The sequence below is a fragment of the Pogona vitticeps genome, chromosome 3, assembly GCF_051106095.1.
Source record: "Pogona vitticeps strain Pit_001003342236 chromosome 3, PviZW2.1, whole genome shotgun sequence".
NCBI classification, from domain to species: Eukaryota; Metazoa; Chordata; class Lepidosauria; order Squamata; family Agamidae; genus Pogona; species Pogona vitticeps.
Genome location: NC_135785.1, coordinates 26,570,471 through 26,597,008, shown reverse-complemented (window position 1 = coordinate 26,597,008; position 26,538 = coordinate 26,570,471). Strand labels below are relative to the sequence as shown.

The window sequence follows — 26,538 nt, the reverse complement described above, 5'->3', positions numbered from 1 at the left end:
GTGATAGAGAGAGACACAGAGAGAGAGAGAATTGGTGTGATCTAGTCTGGCTCATTCCCAGCATGTGTGGTTGCTGAGAACAGACTAAAATTGAGCCGTGCAGCTATCAAATCCTTCCGATTTGAATTTCTGGTGTTCTGAAGTGCCTTAATAAATGAGCTGCTTCAGGATATCAGCAAACTGAACACTTAAGAAACTAAAGAAAGACGGTGTTTTCTTTTTTTTTTTCTTTCCCCTTTCTGCTTTTTTTCGTTGGCATTTGTCTGTTCTGTGTGAAAGAGAGACAGAAAAGGCAAGCAATCATGGCTGAAGGGCAAAGTGTGAACAGAGAGGTGTTCATGGATCTGCAACAGAATATGGAGAAGTCTCTTGTTCAGATGCAGGCGCCCACCCACACCCCCTTTTGAATCTGCTTTGCACCCTCCAGGCAATCCCTGTCTTTTCTTCTTGGCAGGTGTAGGTGGAGAATAAAAGGTGTGAAAAGGGAAGATTAGGGGATGATGAGGAGATTTGAACACATTCCTTATCTGCATAGCCCACTCCTTTATTGCTGCACCCCCTCCGCAAACTCAGGGAGCGCAAAGGGCAGAGTGGTGTCTGTCTGCTTTTGGTCACTGATTGGCTGGTTCTTCTCCCCTTGCACCACCACATATAATGTGCCTCTCCCTCTTTCTCCACCTCTTCTGCCTGCTGTCCTTGAATGCTCGCCTCCCACCTTTCCTTTTCCCCAAATTCTGGCATTGCACCACCTTGCCACTTCAGGATACCATAAATAGGATTGCCTGGATTCAACATGCCATTTGGACATGAGAATTCTACCAAATGGCATATTACTCCTCTCCCACACACACCTCAACCACACCAGCACCATAAGGACCAGTTTTTTAGGACTCCTAACTCCCTTGCTGGCTGGAAGGTTAAGGGAACTGTTGTCTTAAAAATCCAGTTTTCCAAGCTCTGTGCAAAAGATGCGATAGTGGAAAGGCCGCAGTGATATAGCACCATTATTCCCAGTCTTTAGTCCAAAGGCCAAATCTGCCTCCCCTCACAACAGATACACAAGTTTAAGAAATTATGTGAAATCACTAAGGAGACAATGCCTTTTTGGAAATAACCTCTCAGGGACAGCATTCTGGAAATAACGTTTTCCGTATCTAGAATGTACCTATAATAATGACACAATGGCAAAACTCCTGTTATTTTGTGTTGTGAATCACATTAGAGTAGGCTCACTGAATCAAGGTGGATTTAGTGAGTCATTTGAATCAATGGAACTCATAGAGAAATTGATTCACCAAACTCTAGTGTGATTTACTACACTAATCTACAGGAGTTCAGCCGTTTTTATATTTTTTTTTTAAAAATTAGAGCCTGCTCATTCTCATGGACCTGTCAGCAACTCCTATCAGTCACTTTGCAAGATGGGCTTGAGTGAGGGCTAGGGCTGAACCAAGCCCTTTTGCTGCCTGATGCAAAACAGCAAATGTATTCTACCAAATCGACTGTTCAAGGCACAAAGCGCCCACATCAGCTAAATTATTTTGGTGCATGAGGCCAAAAAAAAATAAAATTAAAATAAAATAAACCACACAAGAAATACTTCCGATCACTGGTGGTAAAAATATAGAAACCACAAAGCAAATGGCTACAATGTGTTGCTTTTCTGTGGTACCCCAAAACTACTGCCTGAGCCAGCTGCCTCACTATGCTTAATGATAGGGCAGGTCCTGTGAGGCATTATTCATAACAGGTTGCCATTGTTCCTGGTAGGAAGGTCCCACAAAGTGGGGCTTGGCAAACACAGTGGCATTCCATGCCTATGGGGCAGTTCAAAAGTCCATTCTGTTTCCGTATTTGCTGCTGCTGAATAATATTTAAACATATATTCTAATTTTAAAAAAACATGTTTTTGCTCAGTAATCTTACTGATGTGTTTTCCTGTGATTTTTGGGGTTGTGTATGATTTTTTTCACCTTAATAATGTGTTGTAAATTAATGCCTTTTTAAGATGATACACTGAATGTTGTCTTGGAAAAGAATGTAAATGTTAGTACTAAAGCGTTTAGGTAGTTTTAAAACGTTTGAAATTGTGTGTCTAAAATACACTTCTATATTTAAAGGTTCTTTACTGCTATTTTAATGGTGAGTATTGTGTAGTTTTCATGGACTGCAAACTGCTTTGAGTCTCCTATGGGAGAAATCCAGTAGTAAGTGAAAACTAGAGTAGGCCAATTGAATCAATAGAACTTACAGAGGAGCTCATTCATCACCCTACTGATTCAATAGGCCTGCTCTAGTTGTGACTGAACTACTAGATTTCAGCCATTGTTTTATTTAAGTAAGCAATTAGTGTGTAAGCTGGTATACCAGTCAAGTGGAATTGACTTGTTTGGTGTTGGTTGTACCTTTTATTTATTGTGTTTTCTGATTGTTTTTAATCAAGCTATAGTTTTTAATGCGTATTTGATAGCATTTTTCATGGAAAAGCGGAGTGTCAAATTAAATAAATGTCTCAAACTTTACAGTTTTATTCTAAGTGATTAATAGCAATATGTACTATAGCCACGGCACACATGTATAGACTTTTAAATTTCCTAATTCTTTAGATTTCCTAATTACATGTCATCAAGTCATTTCCAATTTGCAGTGACCCTATACGTTAGGTAAAGGTTCCCCTTGGCATTTAGTCCAGTCGTATCTGACTCTAGGGGGCGGTGCTCATCCCCATTTCCAAGCCATAGAGCCAACATTTGTCCAAAGACAGTTTCCGTGGTCACGTGGCCAGTGCAACTAGACACAGAATGCCGTTACCTTCCCACTGAGGTGGTACCTATTTATCTACTCATATTTTTGCATGCTTTCAAACTGCTAGGTTGGCAGGAGTATACATCAATGACCTATAAAATGTCCTATCATTAACAACTCAGTTCATGTCTTGTAGGGCAAAGATTGTGATTTCCTTTATTAGGTCAATCTGTCGTGTTTTCAGTCTTCCTCTTTTCCTACTGCCTTTCACCTTTCTGAGCCTCCTTGTCTTTTCCAGTAAATCTGGACTTCTCAAGATATATCCAAAGTAAGCTAGTCTCAACCTAACCATTTTAGCTTCTAGTGAGAGAGAGTCCATGATTGATTTGGTCTAGGCCTTATTTATGTGTCCTTTCTTTTCATTTATGGTATCTGTAAAGGTCTCTTCAAACACCACATTTCAAATGAGCTTTTAAAAAAAAAGATTTACTTAGTATTGTGTAAAAATTAAGCGAGCTAAATGGCTCTTTTCCACTCCATCAGAGTGATCTCTCTCTCTCTCTCTCTCTCTCTCTCTCTCTCTCTCTCTCTCTCTCTCTGTGTGTGTGTGTGTGTGTGTGTGTGTGTGTGTCAATCAGAAGTCTACAGAAGATTGATTGTTAGGAAATTCAGTGTGAAAGAGTGAAAGATCCCAGATACTGTGAATGACAAGCTAATCGCCCCTTCTTCTGACAGAAATAAATAGCTGAATCTCAGCAAATGCTCCTTCTGATATCAAGCTTTTGTGCTTCCCTGACACTAATGAAATGGAGAATCAAAGTAGTGGAAAATGACACAGAAGGTCAAAAAAGAGACTCGGTCAAATTCATTTTGTCAATGCATGTTTACTGAATGAATTTCCCCATCAGAGAAAAAAAATGCTGCTGAATGAACATGACAAGACAAGCATCTTACACAGCTCTGATTTTGCTGCTGATGGTCCTACAAGAAAGAGGAGGAAAAAGACAGACCATCCCTACCATCTGTCTGGAGTACTCTGCACAGTGCTGCAAAATTTATGTCCAGTGTTCTGTAGAGACAGTGTGGTATAGAAGTTAGTGTTTGACTCAGCATGGAAGACCTGTTGCTAGTCCCTAAATAAATCCATGGAACTCACTGGTTGATCTTGGGCCATTTACCTTCTCTCAGCCAGACCTACTTCACAGTATGCTTGTGAGTGTAAAGTGAGAGAGGAGGGAAACCATGTAGATATTCTACTGCCTTTGGCTTATTATATGCAAAGTAATATGTAATTATAACTAACAGATCAGTAAACAAATGTAAAATATTGAGTGGGATGTACATGAGCAAGCAGAAATAGAAAAACATATTTCTGGTTTTCCTAAATTAAATTTTCACACTTAAAATAAGAGACTTACATTTCTTGCAAGTGTTGATTTATCTTGGAAGGGGGAGGGCAACCATTCAGCAGCAGCTTTCTTCTAGTGGTTGGGTTTCTGGGGGCCACAAAAGTGCCCAGATTGAAGCAAATCCAGGCCACAGGCTATACATTGCCCTTCACTGTGGTAAAGGACTAAGTAGAAGTCTTGCCAATTCTCAATTTATATAAGGAGTACATGGAATTGAACAAAGAAGGAAACATTGGTGCACTGCTTTATCATTACCTGGCTCAGCAATACTACAAGTGAGAAGGATCTTGGGAAAATTGTAGATGACAAGCTGAATATGAGCCAACAGTATGATGTTGCTTCAAAAAAGGCAAATGCATTTTTAGGTTGCATTAACAGAAGTATGGTTTCAAAGTCCTGTGAGATACTAGTTCTCCTCTATTCAGCATTGGTTAGGCTTCATCTTGAGTGCTGTGTCCAGTTATGAACACTGCATTTCAAGAAGGATGCTGACAAATTGGAACAAATTCAGAGGAGGGCAACAAGGACGATCAAGGAGCTGGAAACCAAGCCCTATGAAGAAAGACTGAAAACTGGACATGTTTATCTTTGAGAAAAGAAGACTGAGGTGAGATACTATGATAGCACTTTTCAAATACTTGAAAGACTGTCTTACAGAGGAGGGACAGGATCTGTTTTCGATTATCCTGGAATTCACAACAATGAGCTCAAGTTACAGGACGCCAGATTTCAGTTGAATATCAGGAAAAACTTCCTATCTGTTAGAGCAGTATGGCAATGGAACCAATTACCTCGAAAAGTGGTGAGTGCTCCAAAACTGGAGGCATTCAAGAGAAGTTTAGAGAACTACCTGGCAGATATTCTTTAATTTGTATTCCTGCATTGTATTCCTGCATAGGCTCCTTCCAACTTCATTATTCTATGATTCTATGATTATGGTCTTCTTTATGTAAAAAAGTGGTGCTGACATTTGCAGGCCTGCAAGAAAATGTCGCTGCATACATCTGATGTGCATGTTTGATGAGAGCCTGTAGCCCAAGATACTGTTGAAGAAAATGAAATTAGCATCAGTGCTCTAATATGAGTCCCATAGAAAAATGTCTGTCCTTTTTCAATGTTTTTCCTCTGCAATGTGATCTCCACTGTTGTGCATGGCTCCGGATTTAAATGTGTTGTTGTTTACATTTTAATCCTGACAATGGACATGGTTTTCCTTTTAGTGTGCTTTCATAATTTCCCCTATTTCACCACTTGAGGGAGAGCTCCTTCTGGATACAAATTCTTTGTCTCGTCTAGTAAAACCCTAAGTGCATGTACAGTTTTAGAAGTGGAACCAGACTCCATTGCTCCATTGTATAGAATTCTGGGATTTGTAGTTTGGTGAGGTGCTTAAAATTCTCTCCCCAGTGCTCTGTGTCAGAGAATTCTAAGTTCTTCATCAAACTACAAATCCCAAGATTCCATAGGATTTAGCTATGGCAGTTACGAGTAGTGTCTGTCTGCTATATATGTGTCGTGTAGAAACACTTTAATTGTTAAGTTGAGTGTCACTCCTCTGGCAATAGGTATAGAGAATTTCAAATAGCTAGAAACAGAGAGATGAGCTGAATGTCTCTCATTTGCCCTAGCATGCCCTTTCCAGCTTAATCATGCAAACAATATTTCTAGGAAGGATAGATTTAAAAACAGCTGGTGTTCACTTTTGCCTTCTTGGCAGACATAGACAGCATTGAATATACACCATGTATTCTCAGAAATTGCTTGGTATTTAGTTCTTCATCATTAATTTTTAGCAGCAAAGTATCTATGAACTCCCCAACTGCACTGCAAACAGAATTTATGCTCCGTGCAGTGAATCCCAGATTCTTTCCTTTCTCAGCTGCAGTTTAAAAATTTATACAACTTCTTCCACTATTTAACCATCTTGGAAACAAACAAAAACAATGTCCCATTTTTTTTCTATTTGTGTCTAAATGTCCTCATTGTCTCCATATGCAGTTCAAGTAAGAAAAAAATTAAAGAGATTATGTTCTATTCTCACACACAGATACAGGGAAGCCATTTTCCCTCACCCTTACAATGCAATCCCAGATGTTTGTGTAAATGAGGGAAGGACTTGGGATGGCAAATTGCATGAATCTTTCACAGATATCAATTATGTGGAAAAACTACATTTAATGTTATAAAACTACATTTTGTATTTCCCACTGTGTACCCAATGGGCCCCTGAAACTAAGTATGGGCGGCTTGAAAAATCTCCCAAGCTGTCTTCTGGGTTCAAGAGGGAGGGGCATTAGGAGCACAGGAAGCTGTTTTATATTGGGTCAGATTATTGGTTCAACTAGCCCAGGATCATCAAATCTGATGGGTAGCAATGGATCTTCACAATTTTGGTTATGTCGGCCACAGAGACTGGCGAAACATTAGGAAGAACAATCTTCAGAACACGGCCAAAGAGCCCAGAAAAACCCACAACAACCAATTTGGGTTATGCTTCTTTCTTCTGGAGATCCCTTGGGATTCCTCCCAACCAAATACTAAGCAGGCATGATGCTGATTAACTTCTGTAATCAGAAGAGAATTGGTACATCAAGGGGGTAGTGGGATGGTATGTTGATACTACCTGTGCAACTGCCAGTCGAATGTTATATATAAGCCTGGATCTATCCCCAGTAGTACTTGACACTCTGATTTTTTTTTGAACTGTTAGGATGAGCTGTGATGGATTCTTATAGATGGATTCTTTTAGAGAAAGGTATCGTGCTTCCTTGAAAATAAGACAGGGTCTTATATTAATTTTTGCTCCAAAAACGCATTAGGACTTATTTTCAGAAGATTTTTTTTTCATGTACAACAATCTACGTTTATTCAAATACAGTCATGTCATCTTCTGGTTGCTGCACAATGGTGGTGGGTGGGCTTTCAATTAACTGGGGCTTATTTTGGGGGTAGGGCTTATATTACGGGCATCCTGAAAAAATCATACTAGGGCTTATTTTCAGGGAAACAAGGTAGTGCTGTGCTGTTACTGCTACTAAAATCAAAGATGTTCTCCCTACAAAAAAGCAGAAACTCTCTGAGCCTATTGGGTGGTTTTGCTGTCCTTCCTTTCCTCCCCCATAATTTTGAGCTAAAAGTTCAAACATTTGTATGTCCACTTTACACAAAATGGTGTCAACAGGTCAAGAATCAGAAGAGATAATGGTAGGAACACTGAGCTTTCAGCTTGGAATGATGGGTGGTAAGATGAAAAGAGACATCAAATAGATATCAGATTTTTACAAAGAGCTCAAATTGATTCAAACTCCAGGTAGTGAAGGTGTGACTCCCTTCTCTGCTCAAGGCTGCTAGTAAACTGGCATGGCAAGAAAAATATTTACACACCTGAAGAGCAGTTTACATAATAAAGCCACTGCCAGAGAATATTACTTCATTCAGAGGAGATAAGATGCAAACTAATCACTAGGGTGGTTGTTGTAAGTTTTTCGGGCTGTTTGACTGTGTTCTGGAACCCTATAAATATGGTAGAAAGAAAGCTGAAAGATTGTCTTCGAGGAAATTTCTGTCTTGGAAAGACTGCTGCTATGCATGAACTGCTAAAGTGAAACAAAATGTATCGCTAGATCCCTTCAGAATATAAATGTGTTTAAGTTTTTTCATGTGAATCAAATTCAGGCCAATATGAACAGTCATCAAGAATAGGATCATTGTCAAACAGAAGAAATCAATCCATTACGTTGTTTAGATGTCCAAACTATGGAACTGTTTTACATTGCTTTAAATAAACATTTGAATGGAAGAAGTTTCCAATGACTGAGTGGGCAATGCATCTCTCTCCTATATGTCTCTCTCTCTCTCTCTCTCTCTCTCTCTCTCTCTCTCTCTCTCTCCATGTGTGTCTGTGTGTGTGTGAGAGAGAGAGGGAGGGAGGGAGGGAGGGAGAGAGAGGTACTGTGTTCCACAATAGATGCCTACAAATAGAACCTACAAAAAAGTTTTCCAGTGTGGAGATGCTGTGTACACTCCTCCGCCCCCAGCAATGGTGGAAGGCAGGACCAAATACAAGATGGATTCACTCCCTAAAGGAAAGCCACAGGCTTGAGTCTACAAGAGCAGAGCAAGGCTGTTGAGAACCGGACATTCTGGAGATCACTCATTCATAAGGTCACTATACGTCAAAAGCAACTTGATGGCACACAGCAACAACACCACAAATCCGAAGGCTCTCTCAAACCTGTTACTCTCTCCTTCTTGTGTGAGAGTGGTTTTATATTGGCCACATAAGGACCAACACTCAAACAGCAAAGGTGGCTATTAATATTGCTTGAACCAAGAAGAAAAAACAGCATGATAATACAGCTAATACAGTTAAAATATGCAAAAAAAGAGATGAGGTTACAGAGTAGCATCACATACAGAAATTGATTAGTGAAAGGAAGGATGGGAAGTTGTGGAAGAAAGAAAAGTATTCTGCCAGGAGTGTGCACACACACTACATTCCCTGAGGTGAAGTGGGAACTATTCAAGGGAATTGTAAAGTGTTACAAAGAAGCAAGTGGATCACCTTGCAGTTTTCTTGCTAGCCTCTTGCCCTATTTGTCAAGGAACCAGCACTGGTACAAATGCAGACCCCTTCTTGAGGTACCACGAAATAAAACAGAAGATATTCATGAGCATGAAATGCACAGGGAGCTCAGCCGAAGAGAAGATGAATTTAGGTTGCTCACTTCATGCCTTTCTCTTTCACCTGACTTCTCCTTCCTCTGACTAGTTTCACCCTGCATATGTGCATACATTTGTCCTTGCACGCACACTTTTTGCTGACCATCATTCCCAAAACGAGCACATTTTTGTGTCTGATTTTGCACATATGTGCGATGATTTCCAAAAAGTACAAATTTCTCTGCACAAGTGTGTATCCATTTGTTTATATGTTGTGCAGTTATGGCTTTGATATGTTTGTGTAAATATTTGGCAATTTCTCTGGCATCCCTAGTTGATTTTCTTTTTTTAAAAGCCCCTTTCAATCTCTCATGTTCTCCCACCTCGAGTCAAAAATAAGACAGGTAGCTTTCTCCAGCTGCATTGAACTGTCTAGATGGAATATGGGGCAAAACATACTTGCACCTTTCTCCTGTCTGCAATGCAGATAAACAAAAGTGCTGGGAAATTACTTATTGCTAAGGAAATCAAAAGCAGTACATTCCATTAAATTGAAGCACACAGGCTTGACTGGCTTGCAATTAAGACTGTGGCTGTGTTTCCTATAAATCTTAGCAATATACCTGGATTTTTTCCAGACTAGGTTTAAAAAACTTGGATATAAAGCAACAAATTGGGAACCACATTCCCATGGAGGCAGGAATAAATGGGAGGCACCTGACCAAAGAGACTACGTTTCATTTTCAAAATCAGTTTTTAAACACATAGTGGTTATGCACAGCAAAAGTTGCTACAAAGGATTTTTAACTGAAAAAAATGAATTTAATTTTAAAAAAATTAAAATACCTTTGTGCCTTCTAGTGGCCAGAGCGAGAGAGAGAGAGAGAGAGAGAGAGAGAGAGAGAGAGAGAGAGAGAGAGAGAGAGAGAGAGAGAGAGAGAGAAAGAAAGAAAGAAAGAAAGAAAGAAAGAAAGAAAGAAAGAAAGAAAGAAAGAAAGAAAGAAAGAAGGGAAGGGAAGGGAAGGGAAGGGAAGGGAAGAAAAGAAAAGGAAAAGGAAAAGGAAAAGGAAAAGGAAAAGGAAAAGGAAGGAAAGGAAAGGAAAAGGAAGGAAAAGGAAAAGAAATGAGAGGGTATGATAGGTCTCAAAATATGGCAAAATTGCATTCACATTCCATAAAGAACATGAGGAGACTTTTTTGAGGAGCCTGCCCCCCAGAAAACCTTTTTTTTAATGGTTGTGTGTGTATGGGACTGAGAGGCAACAGATGTGAGGAGTCACAAAACTGTGGGCTACATGTTGCCCACCCCTGCTGTAGAATATTCAGCACAATATAAATAGACAATGTGAGAAGATGTCAGAATGCCATTAATACTCTACCTGTCGTGGGGTCCTTTCCGACTTACTTCTGCACCACTCCCAGTCTGAGAGTTCTGGTTTGCGGCTGACCTCGTGAGAAAGCCTTCTCTCTTGTCCTTCAAAAAAGGTGCACTGTTCAATATTTTTGACTTCTTCTTTTTTATATGCTCCTATCTTGTCAGAGAGCAGGTAGTCCATGATCTTGTCCTTGTTCAGCTCTTGTTTAGTGTCTGTTCCAACTGTTTTTTTGCACTTGGAAGTGTCCTTAAGCATGGAGCTGTCCTCCAGAGAGATGGTGCTGAACTCAGTTTTGCTCTTATCCTTTTGAGTTTCTTTTGGATTCTCACAATCATAGTTGAGCAAACTGTGGTATGAGATTGAATTGTCATCATCGCTATGATGGTTGTCATGGGATATCTTGTAAATTCCATAGCCTTGTTGAAATGAGAGGTTGAATTCAAAGCCTCTTCTTTTGACTAAAGAAGAAAGCAAATGTTATCATTAAAAATACCCAAGAGCAGGAAGGAAAGCTCAAATGAGTGTTTGTGGAATTTAAAAACACACATCCAACTTTTATTTCTCCAAAAAATATAAAAAGGTTAGCTTAGTGCAATTTATCCCAGCATCAGTGAAGTAACCAATTTTTCAAAAAGATTAACACACCCATGCTAAGAACATATGAAGGTCAGAAAGCGCACTTCCTCCCACAGGAGGCCAGGCTGACCCCACCTTTGCTGTCCTTCCATAAGCAGGCAAAGACCTTTTTCTTCAGGCAAGCTTTCCCTCAGCAACTGGCTGTCTGAGTGTGGTTTCTAAATGGATGGTTGTACTTTACTGCTTTGAATGTGTGCCAGTGTTGCTTTCGTTTACCATTTATTATTGTGGTATTAGTTTGATCCTTTTTAGTATTTGTATACTTACTGCTTTTAGCTTCTAATATTGTCTTTTCATGATGTAAACTGCCTTGGGCCTCTTTAAGGAGAAAGGTGGGGTAAAATATTTTAAATAAATAAAAAAAATAAAGATGAAGACAAATATGAGCTTTAACTGTGTTTAATCAGAAGCAAGTCCCAAAGAATTGTGTCTATTTGGAACTGTATCACAAAATAAGAATGATAAGTAAACGTATCATTTTTATTCACGAGAGAGAGAGAGAGAGAGATGTTTTGTGGCGCCATGTTCAATACAAGTTCTTTCACTGGGGAGAATGAATTTTGCAAAAGTTATACAAATTTCACAACTGCACAAATGCTTTGTTGCACAGCCTTTTAGGAATCAGAAGAATTAGATGGGATGTTCTGCTCATCTGAATCACTGTCTTTCTCTATTTATGTGTGTACTGCGTTATAGAATGGGAAAGGACACATCTTTGCACTAAAGCATTTTACAGAAATCATGGCAAATTTGATGAATGAAAGAACATGCATATTGTCACAGGAGGTAAGGAATCTGTAGTGCTCAAAAATTCCTAGTAGAGATGTCTCACAATGTCAAGACAGACTCAATGAAAGAGAATGAGGAATTTAGTGAGTACAAACTGAGGCTGTCTTACTTTAGATACACATTGAAAAGACATGACTCACAGGAAAAGACAATAATGGAAGGAAAAATAAATAATGATAGGAAAAAAGAAAAACAGAACCTAGATTGATTCCATAAAGGAAGCCATGGCATCATCTGAACAGGGCTGCTAATGAGAGGATCTTTTCAAAGCCTTTTATTCATTGGCTTGCCATTGATAATGGCCTAACATTTTATATTCCATTTTGTAAAAATGGCATAAATAGTGAGATATTTGCTGACTTCTAAGCATATAATTTGGAAAAGACTGGTTGATTTTTGAAATCATTTTCATCAAGTTTGAAAAAATAAATCTAAACATTGCCTGACATTAGCTCACTAACTTTCTTGTGACAAGAGCATAGTAACTTTCCATAAATATTAATACAAGTTCTGATCTTCATTTTCTAAGAAATACATTAAGTGAAAGCCTGTGTCATTCTACGCATTCAACAAGATCTCTTTTTTTAGTTCATCATGATAGGAATTAGAAGAAAGGGGCTTGAATTTGCCTCTCTGCTCATACAAGACCTCCAATATGGCAAAACATTCTGGCCGATGTACTACTTACTCTCTAAGATCCTTTCACACATAAATTTACTTAATTTATTCACTTATAAGCCACACTTCCAACATTTTTCTAGTACATTAACATTGTGTTCTCCCAATAGAGACAAGATAGATATGAGATGAAATGAAATGCATGCATAGGAAATAGAGATGATAGATAGATAGATAGATAGATAGATAGATAGATAGATAGATAGATAGATAGATAGATAGATAGATAGATAGATAGATAGATAGATAGATAGATAGATAGATGTGTTAGTGAGTGAGTGAGTGAGTGAGTGAGTGAGTGAGTGAGTGAGTGAGTGAGTGAGTGAGTGAGTGAGTGATTTCAAAGCTAACAGCATCATACTCCTGTTTAGAGGATGACTATGGATAGGTAGCCCATAGGAGCATGTGTGCAGCTAAATACTGGACAGGGAAGTTTCCTGTACCTTCACTAGAAACTGAGGATAGGGAATCTCAGGTTCTCCAGATGACACAGGACAACACCTCCCATCATCTCTGAATCACTACCCATGCTGGATGAGGATCATGGGAGTTGGAATCCCATAGCAAGTGGAGGGTCACATTACATTCCCCATTCTTGCTTAAACTGCCGCTTTCCCTTCTTAACCTCAGGAGCAGAATGAGCTGGAAAATCCAAATGACATGAGATCTAATTTCTAAGAAGGCTGCTCAAACAAATGTAAAGCTTGAAAAAGGCACAGAAATTGAGTTATTTCATTTTGCACAGAATCAGGAACTCAGAGTAAATGTTCCATTTACTGGTGGAGGTGAACCAGAATAGCCTTAAGCATAAACGAAATGGGGGGAAATGACGACTGAACAGTTGCCTTTCCATCTGCCACATGTTTCACTCAGTAAATATTGTGTCACAGCCAGAGCCACGCAGAGTCTGTGACAAATTGTTTCTTGACGCATGGCAAACAGTGCAATCGGGGAAATTGGCTCTAAAAGATCCGGATGAAGTATCAGCTCAGGAAAAAAAAAAGATGCATTCCAGTGAGCATAGATCCATTTTGCCCTAGGGCGAATCAAAAGGATTTTAATCAAGAGCCAGGACTTTTAATATGTGCTCTACGCTGGCGGCCAGCGTGGGCTCTTTGGGGACTTCAGCTGGTTTGCAACAAAACTGTCAGTCTATTTACCGGAATAGCTATTAACAGATGTTTGCTGTTTCCACCAGTAGTTAAAGATCTTTAAAAGCTAACAGGTCTTTTTGAGGCTGAGCTGAACTTTTCAACTACTGGAGAGTTAGCCTGAATTTTGTGGGAGATGCAAGGTAAAAGAGCAGGTGGCAGAGAATTCTCCATCTTCCTTTTTCTTTGTGTGGCTGCTTCCTTATTGTCCTTCAACTAGCAGGTAAATATCTTTTCATTTAGCCAGGGCTTGAGCAGCAGATCTTTTGTTGTTGTTTAGTCATTAAGTTGTGTCCGACTCTTTGTGACCCCATGGACCAGAGCACACCAGGCCCTCCTGTCTTCCACTGTCTCCTAGAGTTGGGTCACATTGATAATATCAGTGTAAGAGACTCAATGAACTATTGAATTGTTGTTGCTGCTGTTTTTGTGTCATCAAGTTGGAACCAATTTATACCCTAGTAGGGCTTTCAAGATAGGCAAAATAGTTAAGGACTGGTTTTACCAGTTCCACTCCACCAGTGAGTTTTCATGGCTAAATAGTGATTTGAACCCTGGTCCTGCCAACCTAGCAGTTTGAAAGCATGCAAATGCAAGTAGATAAATAGGTACCACCACAGTGGGAAGGTAATGGTGTTCCGTTTCTAAACACGCTGGTCACGTGACCATGGAAACTGTCTATGGACAAGCGCTGGCTCTACGGCTTGGAAACAGGGATGGGCACCGCCCCCTAGAGTTGGACACAACTGGACAATTGTCAAGGGGAACCTTTACCTTGCCTCCAGATCCAAGTCCATCACGCTATCCATTACAGAACAATCTATTTTATTCAACACTGGGTTGCCATTTTAATTACCTGTTTTTAAACTGGAGATTTTCTCTCACATTGTAGTATATTGTCAAGACCTTTAGTCACATAAGCAATCATGGAATCACTCCCATGTGGATATGAGGGCCCTATTGTGTATAGTATTCATACTGAATATAATGGAGTTCTGGATATCTGGAAATTCTGAATTTTTAAAATTCTGAATTCTGAATATGAATTTTGGTGCTCATGCACATTGCTACTCTGCATATGCTACATGCCTCCATGATCACAGTGTGTGAATGGGAAGAAGGGGGTATTTCACCATAGGCCTAACTTGTATGCTACTTTTGAAAAATAAAGTTGCAGGTTATCTCAGGGCATTGATAAGTTTGGTTTTCTTTTTAAAAACACTTCCCCTTTTAATGGCTTTTCTTTATTTGCCATAACAAGGCATAACCTGCATTTGGGTTTTGTTGTTGTTGTTCTTGGCTTTTCAAAAAAATTGTACACCCTAGAAGTGTAACTCTCTCAGTTTTTCAGCACTGGAATATCTTTTCCTCTCTTTTTTTGAAAAAAGGAACTCTAGAAACTACATAAATGACCGGTGAATGAAAGCATTCACAGAAACAATAGGGGGCAAAGTCTGTTAATGATGCCTATGAATTGTTGATCTCATTCTGGTTCTTGCCTGTTTTTATCTAAAGAAACACCAAGTTTAAAAATTATGAGGTGGGGAGTGCCTTTTGTGTGTGTGTGTGTGTGTGTGTGTGTGTGTGTGTGTGTGTGTGTGTGTGTGTGTGTGTGTGTGTGTGTGTGTGTACACACATGTGAATCTCTATCTTTGATGGCTGACCTGTCAAAAGAGCCTTGGCAGGAACATTTGCACCTAAGTGGAGGAGAAATAGAAAAGCCTGTGGCAGCTAGGGCCTTAAATAATGATGATGGTAAAAGGTGAAAGATTTATACGATCTGAAGAGAAACCAGAGTACTCCCAGTTATGTCCCCTTATTTGCCTGACCACCCAGCTTTAGCCCTGGCCTCAGGGACTAAGCTGTGGAAATGCCAGCTTTGGCTCGAGACATGCCCTCCCCAGCGAGCCCATGACCAAGGAACTACAATAAAGAATGTTTAGGTTGTTGCTTGAATTGTTCTCTTGTATCCTGCTGACCACCCTGAGGGGGCTTTTTGACACCTCCACTCATGGAGGGGTACAAAGAAACACTAAAAGTAAAAACACTAAAAGTAAAAGTATCAGGAAGTGCTAAAAGGAGCAGAAAGCCACATCAAAAAGTACTGTGCCAAATGAGATAAGAATGTCATATAAAGGGTGGGAAAATATACCAATAATTTTGGTTGAGAACCTAGCGTGTTCCGAAGAACAAATGTTCTGGCTGGAAGAGCCCTAAGCTGTAATAACTTCTTCTCATTTTTTCACAGAGAAGACATTAATTTCATCCATGGGAGAAAAAAAGTATTGGGGGAAAATCCAAGACAGTGTAGAGAAGTGCAGCATACAAAACGGGGGTGGGAAATGTATGATCCTCCAAACGTCATTTGTCCTTTCAGCCCCAGGCAACATAGCCAATAGTTAGAGATGATGAGAGCTGAACTGTAAACACACTCATGTGAACACACTACATCTTTAAAATAAGAAAGGAAAAGCAAAGTATTGTGGGAAATGCATTTTGACTTGGATGAAAAGGTAACAGAACAGAAACACATACGATATTTTTAGTTCGGCCATATTCAACATGATCTGGCGCCATCTGTTCAACCCCCTGTGGAACAAATAACTTAGCTCCTTCCCCCACCCGCCCAATCTTTCTATACTTACTTTTGCCTTCTTCTGAAGATACCATGTAGACATTCTTTCTGCAGTTGATGATACAGCCACAAGGCAGGTGGCTCCAGTGTTCTGACAAGACAAACACTGGGGTGACGGTGACAGCTAACAATGTTAGCAGAAAGCTGAATATCTCAAAGGAAAGGCTTTGGAACCCTACGGTGTGTTGAACAACCATTTGTATCTGAAAGAAAGAGACATTTCAAAGAAATCAAAGGGTTGCCGTTTTTCCTGGTGTAGATCAACCTACCGCACAAAAACAAATGATAACTCTTGCATAGAAAGGGCAAGCAGTGGTGTAGTGGATAGAGTATTGGACTAGGACTCAAGAGGCCTGGGTTCCAATCCCTGCTCAGCCATAGAAACTCACCGGGGGCGTGGAACTGGTAAAATCGCCTCTTAAATGTCTCACTTACCTTGAAAGTCCTGCCATTGTTGTGTTGTCACATGCTCTCAAGACGGAACTGACTTATACTGACTCTAACAGGGTTTTCAAGGCAAGTGAGATATTCAAGGAGTGGTTTCACCAACTGCATTCCCCTGGTTGAGCAGGGAGTCAAACTCTGTTCTACAGAGTCTTAGTCCACCCTTCTATCCACTACACCACACTGGGAAAGCCCTGTGCCTATAAGTCCATTCCAGTTTAAAGGCACGTAAGAGAAGCATGTTGCTTTTATAATCTTCCTTACTCCTTGGAAAGTCAGAGCATGATCCGGCCAAGTGTATTATAACATATGTCTATTCAACTGAAAACTTTGCAGACCTTAAATGGGACCTACAGGGCAGTACGCATAGCAGTGGAGCTTTACAGTGCATGCTTGTTCAGGAATAAATTGCAATCTCATCCACAAGGAGTGTAGCACACTTTCCATCTTGAATGTGGCATTATCTCATAGGTAACTTTCTGGGGCTCACATTACATTGGTAGGCAAGGTCACCATTCTGACCTTGCTAAAAGTAAACAAGGTGAAAGCCACATCAGATTCCATTCATGTCCATGTTCATGTGCATACACACAAATATGTTCCCCTGTCCCTGCATAACAATGCTTGAAAAAAAGTGTTTGGATTTTTGTAGAGAGTTTCTACAGAGGTTGGACAGAAAGCATGAGGTTAGAGGCAGGACCTGACTCAGTGGTTCCCTCCTTTCCCGAAACCCATTGACTCTCCTATTCATCCTGAATGGGGCTTATGAGTTTTTGTTTCTGTTTTTCATCTAAAGCTGTCCAATTTGACATGCTTGCTATTGCTGTTGTAACTAAAGAGACTAAAGAGTAAGTAAAAGATGCACATTACTACTACATCAGTTTATTAAAGCAATTCTAAGGAGTATAACTTGGACACAGTAGTGCAGGGGTTCCCAACCCCCAGTCCACTGCCCAGGGATGGTCCATGGCCATGGCAGGATTGGGCCATGGAGACAGATCTCCCACCCACCCTGCACGCACTCCACTGCAAGACCCATTGGAAACACAATTAATCCATTCTGGCTGAATGAGGGGGAAAAAGAAAAGCAAGCAAAGCATGCAATACCCATCAGAAATGCAAAAAAGCAAAGCAGAAAGCAAGCGAAGCATGCAAGACCCATCGGAAATGCAAAACAGCAAAGCAAAAAGCAAACAAAGCATGCAAGACCCATCGGAAATGGGGAAAAAAACCCAAAAAGCAAGCAAACCCCCAAGACCCTTCAGAAAGGGGGGGAAGCCCCAAAAGCAAGCAAACCCCCAAGACCATTCAGAAATGGGGGGGAACCCAAAATGCAATCAACCCCCCAAGATCCATCAAAAATGGGGGGGAAATACCAAAAAAACAACAACACACCAAACCCCTGAAGATCCATTACAGCACAGAAACATAACTCCCCCCAGCCCAAACCCATGCTGGAAAACCCACCCAGAACAGTTTTTAAAAAGCAGAAAGCAGCACCCTACCTTACCAGGCAGTCTGAAGCCTCCTCTGATTGCACTCACTCTAAGTGTGGCGAAATAGCTACAAAGAAGCAGCCTCTTTGCCTACCAACATTTAGCAATTTGAATTTCCCACCTTTTTCCCCTGCCTTTTTTCTGTTCATAACTGAAAGCTTTGGCCACAAGTTGAAGCAAAATTTTGTGGCCAGAGCTGGTCATAACTCTAAATGGTTGTAAGTCAGGACGTTCGTACGTCAAGGCACCACTGTACAACGAAATTCAGACAGACACCCAGAGACAAGACCCATATGCACACACACACAAAAATCCCCAAACACTCCCCACCCACGAAAAATCCCCCACTAAGAACACATCTACACTGCAGGCTAAGTAACACTGTCCAGCTGTTCACTGCTGGTGGTCTTTAAGTTCATTATTAAGTGCAACTGTAGCTCTGGGATAAAAACTATTTAGAAAACGTGTGGTTCGAGTCTTAATTCTTCTATATCTTCTGCCAGACAACAACAGTTCAAAGAACAGTCATGCCCTGTTTTACGATTACCCCACATTACGACGAATCCACTTCACGACGACGTTTTTGCGATTGTTTTTGCGATCGCAAAACGATGGTCTAAATAGGGTTTTTTCGCTTTGCAATTATCAGTTCCCTGCTTCGGGAACCGATTCTTTGCAAAATGATGTTTTCTTAACAGCTGATCGATGGGTTCAAAATGGCCACCAGGTAATTAAAATGGCTCCCCACTGTGTTTAGGGACGGATTCCTCGCTATAGAGGCACCGAAAATGGCCACCGTATGGTGGATCTTTGCTGGACTGTGAGTTTTTAGCCCATTCAACAGTTTTCAATGAGTTTCAATAGGCTTTTTATTTTTGCTTTACAACGTTTTTGCTTAGCAGCGATTTTCCTGGAACGGATTATTGCCATTAAGTGAGGCACCACTGAAGTTGTAAACAGGATGGGAAAAGTCTCTAAGGATGTTGTGTGGCTTCCTCAGACAGGGAGATGTGAAGATGTCATCCAGGGTTGGTAGCTGGAGCCCGAAGATATTCTGGGCAATTTTAATGGTCCTCTGTAGAGCTTTTTTGTCCACTACAGAGCTACTCCCAAACTATACAAGAATGCCATAGGTTAGGACACTCTCAATGGTGCTACAATAGTAGGACAGAAGTAAATGCTGAGATAAATTTAACTTCCCGAGCATTCTCAGGAAATACAGCCTCTTCTGTGCCTTCTTCACTAGCATGTTGACGTTTATAGTCCATGAGAGGTCCTCTCAGATGTAAGTGCCCAGAAATTTTAGAACTACCAAAACTCTCCACTTCCTTGCCATTTATGTGCAGTGGTAAATGTACATTTCTCTTCCTTCTAAAATCAATTATGAGTTCTTTAGTTTTTTATTTTAAGTGTAAGATTATTTTCTTTATACCATAGTATCAACCCTTGTACTTCCTTTCTGTAAGCAGACTCATTGTTCTTATTTATGAGCCCCTACCACTGTCGTATCGTCCGCAAATTTAATAATTGCGTTGGTGTTATACAGTGGGGTGCAATCATGTGTGTACAGGGAATAGAGGAAGGGACTTCGCACACAGCCCTGGGGAGCTCCTGTACATAGTACCAAGGTAGAAAAATGATGAGATCCCATTCTTACTGACTGAAGCCTATCTGTCAGAAATTCCTTTACCCACACACACTTCACAGAATGTATAAATTACTGGTTCTTAAAGAATTTCACTGGCTGTCAGTATATTTCTCATCTGACTTTGAGGAGTTGGTAATGACTTTCAAAGCCTTGAATAGTTTGTGACCAAGGTACCTGATGGAACATATAAACCTGTCCACACATACCCGCATGACCACTAAGTTCTACTGGAAACCGTCTCCTCTATGTCTTGCTACTGAGATACACTGTTGGAGGCACAAGATAGGGCTTTCTGAATGGTAGCTTCTTCTTTCTAGAATCTTGTCCCGTTGGAGACCTGACTGGCACTAGCATTGTCGTTATTTTGCAACCAGGCTGAAACCTGACTTTGGAAAACATTCCACTCCACTTTCCTCCTTTGATTTTTTTAAATGTGGTTTCAACATGCTTTTCAAAGCTTTACATTATTTTAAGGACTTGAGTTTTCATTTTAGATGGCCTAGGATCTGCCAATACAGTATACAGCAAGTTTGAAATACTTGGATAAAATAACTAAACCTTATTTCCAAAGCAAACAAAAATGCTGTGTGTATATATGGGGAAGGGACCCTGGAGGTTGCACAAAGGGCCTTGATCCATCCGTCCATCCACCCATCCACCCACCCACATGTCTATTGCCCTTATATCCTGCCTTTTCTCTAAGAAGCTCAGGGTGGCACATACAGCTCTCTTGCTTCCCGGTTTATCCTCATAACAACTCTGAGAAGAAGATCAATCTATAAATGAATGTGACTGGTATGGAACCGCTCAAGGAGCCTCATGACCAAGTGGGGATGTGAATTTTGTTTTCCAGAATCCATCTCCAGCATCCTCATCTTTATCATAATGGTGCATGTCCAAGGCCTCAGAATTCCCACTTCTGTTTGAAAGTAAACGTCTTGTAAGCTTTCACCTACAAATGTCATGTGGCTTTTTAAACAATTTATAAGGGCAGTTGTACTGCAAAGCCTCAAAATGGAATTTATGACCTACACCTTTGCCCACATCTGTCAAGGTTTCAGTGGGCATTGTGTGCTAACTTCATGATTTTTTAAATAAATAATCTCCAGTTTCTGTCTGCATTGTGCTCATATAGGATTTATGCCCTGAGTTTTGCATGCTCATTATCTCTTCTTCTGAATTTGTTCAAACATTATTCCTTAGGAATATGCCAATGGCACCCACAAGCTGTCCAGGTGTGTGTGTGTGTGTGTGTTAATGCTCCACAGTGCTTGGGAGCCTGAGCACAAGCCAAACTTTCTCATCCTCAGCATGTCTTTGTGTATTAAATAAGTAATTGTTTCATCATTTGATTAATGTGACACTTTCGAAAGTCTCTGCCGAAACAACTGCTTGGGAGCGCACACTTTTGGACACACCCCGTTAGAATGCTGCCAACAAAATAATGTTCACTTGAAGTCACTTACTCTCTCTGAGTCACAGAGCACTGGGAGGCCCTGGGAAGCATAAGAGGTGGCAAAATGGGCTTAAGGCCAGATGGTCTAAGATCTCCTGCCCTCCACACCACTAGCTCTGGGATGCTTGTGAAGCTGTAGACTGACACTCCTGTGTGTCTTGCGCCCCTCTCTGCTGAGCTCTGTGACAGATGCTGAAAAGCAAACATGCTAACATAACTCCCATCTGTGTTTCTCAGAACGCTGGTTGCTTCAAATGAAACAATAAATATTGATGCCTCAGCTGTTAACTGAGGAGAAGCACTGGCCCTGAGCTACTAATAAAAGCCTGTCTGAGGTTATACTGGGAGATGGAAACATTCCCTATTAATGATAACGATGAGTTCTGTGCACTGTGTTTCATAATAATAATAATAAAAAGCCAGTCCTTGCCTCCATGGAGCTTACAATATAAATTTCATCAGTGATGAGATGACAGAAGGAAAAGATGGAATAGGGGGACTTAACAAAGAGTGATCATGTAGAAATGCAAATGCATGGACAAACAGTGCTGTCTTATGTATGCATATTCAGAAATAAATCAGACTGTATTTAATGGGATTCACTCCCAAGACATTTGGCACAGGACTGCAGCTGTAGCCACAGTTCAGAATAAGGCTGAAGATAAATTTCACAGAAAAGGTCAAGATAAATTTCACAGAAAAGGTGAGTTCACAGAAAAGGATCTTCAGGCAAAAAGGGGGCTCTCAAGATACAGAGTGAATTGTCTATTAAGCAATGTGGATGTTCAAATGTCTTGTGACAGCAACTGTGTTCTGTACTATCATCTGCATCAAGGCAGTTCTCAATAATTCTCAGTATTTACAAAATTATAAAAAACATCCTTCTTCCATTTCAGTGTTAAAGCCGCAAGGAATTTACTGCCCAAGGGCCAAGGGTGTGTCTTGTAGCTAAGAGGGAGGGAAGTAATATTTGACAAATACTCTGGATAATCTCACACACCATCAATGTAGTGCCTGTCCAGTTTCCTGTGCCAACAGAAGCTCGTGGCACACCCTTCCAAGTGGCTTCATTCTTTGAACCGTTCAGCAGTACAATGTACTTGTAGAATGCTCATCCCAGCATAGAACAGAACCACAAAATAACGAACTGATGTCCTGGTTATATGTGGCTATATGTCAACCGGGGGGAGGGGAGAAAGGTTATAGTACAACCATGAAACCATATGCATGTTGTAATACAAATCTTACAAATGCATCCACCCACCCATATAAGCCAGTTTATACCCCAAACTAGATAGTCAGGATTTGCAATTAAAATCCTAGCAATTGCTATCAAAATGCAATGATGTGAGGTTTTGTGCACACCAGGAACTCCATTAGCGGGTCCTGATTACTAGATCTGCCATATGTGGAGAAGACAGGTTAGACAGAAATTGCTATAATGAATGCAATGAATCAGTACAGTAGTGGAGAATCCATTTAACTCATGGCAGCTGATTTGATAATCTAACGAATCAAAAAGATGCACACAACTTTTATCTGGACTAACTGGTCTCTAACATTTCAGAATACAAGTTTCCAAGATACAGAGAAACCACAGCCTCAATTGCTCTGTATTTGAGGGCCCATAATTCTAAATCTCATCAGACACGCCTTAATTGGCCCATTACACATATAGAAAGAAAATGGGTTTATTTTTACCATCATTGGGAGCCAAAGAATGACTTTGGTGAGAGCCAGAATCAGTGAGAAGCGCTTCTGAGCAAATTCCACAGTGAAGTTTCGGCTGCTGTATGGTGCATTTTGTGTTCCATAGTGGTCCAGTCTACAGTGGCTGTCTGCTGGATTTTGCCTGACTTTTGGGTCTGAGTTTTGGCAATCGTCTCGGAAATGCTTCAAGCTTTTAATCACAGTGTCTTCGGCAGAGAGGGAGGGTATCTGACTACTCACTGAAGGTGACCCAGGGGAGAAATACCCTCGGGTGATTTGATGATAGTCATCATAAATATGGAGTTGTTCATCTGAGCACAGCAGCTGATAAATGAGAGGAATAGAGAGCACAATGAGGAGACAGAAACACAGCGAGTAAAGGATGAAAAGAAATAAGATATAAGAACTGGAGCAGTCAGTAAAGCATCCCCAGGAGTTTGAGGTATAGGCGCCCCAACCACACAGAGGCAAAATACAAATCAGCAAACTGACCATCCAGATAGTGAGAACAGCCCATATCATGCTCACTGGCTGCTTGGTAGCCCCTTCACCACTCCCCAGTTTGTGGAGACTGTAGAAGTTATACGAAACTACCAGGGACCCCATCAGGTTGCTTGAAAAGCCCTGAAATAAATACAGAAGTGCTGAAGTTGTGCACAACGTTGAGGGAAGCATCTCATTCAGCCAAAGCTTGAACATGAAGATTGTCGCTGGCACCACACTGATCAGATCATCCACTGTCAACGAAGTCACAAGCATGGCAAGAGTACTCTTGTTTTGCATTCGCAGCAGCGACACTAATAAATAGATGCTTCCCAGGAGAGCAGTGAATGTAATAATGAAAGTCAAGCAGAAAAGAAAAAGGTTCAAAGATTTTGAATCTTTGGGTATATCCATAATCCCCTGGTTTAGATGGCTTGTCCCATTTAGTGATGCATTTCTAGGAGTGACCGACATTGCTGTTCGGGTGGGCTGGGAAGGTATTATTTTGCCGTCTCACCGATTCTGTGAGTTCTCATCTGCTGACAGAACTAGGAGCTCCAGAGTAGATTTGTGGTCTTCTCTACCAAGTTTATTCGTGCGGTGCTGCATAGATAGCTGCTCACAATGTTCTCAAGTAGTCCTGGAAAGCTCTTGCTTCAAATGGAAACACATGGTCAAAAGAAGCATCGCTGATGTGCCAGAGAGCAAAAGATGCTGAACAAGAAAGGAAAAAAAGGGTATTTTCATCCTTTTCCTTATTTTGCTTCTTTATCCAGCTCCTTTATCATCCCCTTGAAGTGACTGAGTTTAACTGTTGTAAAGTAAAGCCCTTTCAGAAAATTCCAAGAAACGTGCCGTGGCGGAAAGAAAGCAGCACATCAGTCTCATGCTGATGGCTGAGGAGAAACTATTGCAGTGAGGAGGGGGGGGTGAAAATCAGAAGCTCGTTGGTTCAGCCTGCACTATTCAGAGCTGCAGGAGGGAGGAGTCAGGCAGAAGCAGGATAGCAGGAGAGAGGGGAATAAGCGTCTTTCTCCACAGAGCTGCTCTTCAATCAGAAGCAAGAAAGAGTGCCCTTGCAAAGCCACACCTCTGATGATGATGATGCCAAAATCTCAACGCAAACATCCAAGACTTGATGCAAGCACAAATTCTGTCCTTAGCAAGCTCTGGGCTGCTCCACAGCTGCCCCATGTCAAGCTGAAATGCTGTGGTTCCTATTTTATTAATTGCACCCTCCCCTCAGAGAAGAAAGAAGCCATGTGAACCATTGAACACAATGATCTGATGGGAAAGGATAGTGTTCCTACTGCCTCAGGGCAAGCTGAGAGTCCGGGCTACCAACCAAATTCCTTGGTTTTGAGTGTACACAGAAGTATATTTGAAGTCCCTGGTTTTCTAGACATGTCCACAAAGTGGTATCTTACTCTAAGGTTCCAGATGTTTGAAGCAGACCCTCGCATAATTCCATACCATACTGATTAGGGCTTCTGGAATTTAGCCTCCAAAGCATCTGAAGGGCCACAAATTGCCCCCTCATGATCCAAAGTCATTCCTTCAGTTCAATTCACCTTTAGACTATCTGCAGTACTAATACTAATACAACTCTAGGTCTGTTTAGACAGGAAACAAGATTCAATGTGTCTTTGTGTATTCATTAATTTAAAACAATGTTATACAGAAATTTAATAGATGTCTGGTTGTTTCAGTTTTATTATCAAAACTAGCATCAGCAGATGATGCCACAGCACAGCCAGAGTAGCAGCCCTAGACAAAAAGCTTAAACAATATTTCAAGAGTGTTACGTGTTAAATATGTATTGTAGACCTTACTTCTAGTACACGAAGCAACATAGGGTCTAGGTGCCCATTTTGTAATGGGGACAATCATGGTCAAAAAAAGCTGTCTCGCCACCTGACAGACAGGTCACCTCAGAGGAGGGTAACAGCAGTTGCTCCTTTGAGTCTTTCTTTGGTTTGGCCTTGTTTTTCTCCCCTTCGTTTCCTCCCCCTCCCCCTTGCTCCTTAGCCAATCTCAAGCCTGGAGAATATGTTTCCTGTTTCTCACCCTCTTGCCCTACAAATATTTGCTGAGAGAACTTTGTGAGGGACACTGATTTACAGGAAAATTTGAACTCTTCTTCCTTCCAGAAGCCATTGGGAAGAGCATATCAGAAAGGAGAAGGAACATACAATACCTCCATGTTTGCCCTTTGTTGCCTGCCTCATTGCCTGTTGTTGCCCATAAATTAAGTGAGAAGGAAGAGGTGAGGGGCAGTGATCGGGGTGTGGTCTGGTGAGGGTTGATGACCTTGAGGGGAGCATGTGAATAATAGGGTTAGTCAGACAATTTCCTTTCCCAATTTTGATTTGGTTTATTAGGCCTGCCTTCCATTTTGAGAAGGGGCTTCTCTGACTTTGTGCTGGGTTCAGGTCAGATCTTTAAGACGATGGTGCATTTAAAAAAAGGTTTAAGTGGATGGAATGACTTTATTTATGGATTGATCCATTGTGATCACTTGCTTATTGCTTTCTCCCATGTAAACCTCCCAAAGCAAATGTGCAGGACATTGAAACAGGCGTGAGAAACTGAACAACAATAATTTTTAAAAAAAACACTTAAAACACAAAATCAAATTTTCCCTTCGATAGCATGGCTACCTCTGCGTGCATTTTAGCAATCTGGGCATAGGCCAGCCACTGTGCCCATGTTTTTGCTTGGTCTACGCTGGCTACAAGCTTTTCTGTCTTTCTAAAGTCACCTGATGAAATGCAGTCATCTTAACACAGAGTGTGTCTTTTGATAAGAATAAATGCCACATATTTAAAGAATGCCTTGGTGATCAAAGGGATAAACTGACAGCATATGCCAGATGAGCGGCATAACTGCCGGCAGGTGCATAATGCTGCCTTTCAGCCAAGCTCTCGGCTTTTCCACACCACCAGCAGTTCCGTTATAGGCTTTGTGGACTCTGCTCGGTCATAGTCACAGCATTCAGGCTTCTGTAGTTAGGCCTGATAAAGCTGATCAATACCTCAAAATAAATTTGGTCTTACTCTGACCCACATGGTATTTGGCCGTGCACTTCGCAGACTCATCCAGCTAGAACAGATTCAAAGGTCAGCAGATCCAATACTTGCCTTGGAAGGAATAGCGTCCCTGCCTAAATCGCAACCAGCCCTGCATTAACCCTGCAGAACTGCGATGATGGTGTGTTACA

General features: G+C 40.9%; 1 protein-coding gene across 2 annotated transcripts in view; it reads right to left on the bottom strand.

Moving 5' to 3' along the window:
* GPR149 (G protein-coupled receptor 149) overlaps positions 1–24,511 on the bottom strand; it is a 50,083-nt gene extending 25,572 nt beyond the window's left edge. The window contains exons 1-4 of one of the 2 annotated variants that reach the window (XM_078389083.1): positions 23,328–24,508; positions 22,827–23,159; positions 16,092–16,284; positions 10,196–10,650 (exon numbers count right to left, since the gene is read on the bottom strand). In XM_078389083.1, the coding sequence (XP_078245209.1) occupies positions 10,196–10,650; positions 16,092–16,284; positions 22,827–23,159; positions 23,328–23,792 (1,446 nt within the window). In that variant the 5' untranslated portion in view covers positions 23,793–24,508. Of the gene's footprint in view, positions 1–10,195; positions 10,651–16,091; positions 16,285–22,826 lie in introns of both variants that reach the window. The other variant, XM_020781838.3, reaches the window with a different exon arrangement.
* Between the last annotated feature and the right edge of the window lie 2,027 nt (positions 24,512–26,538).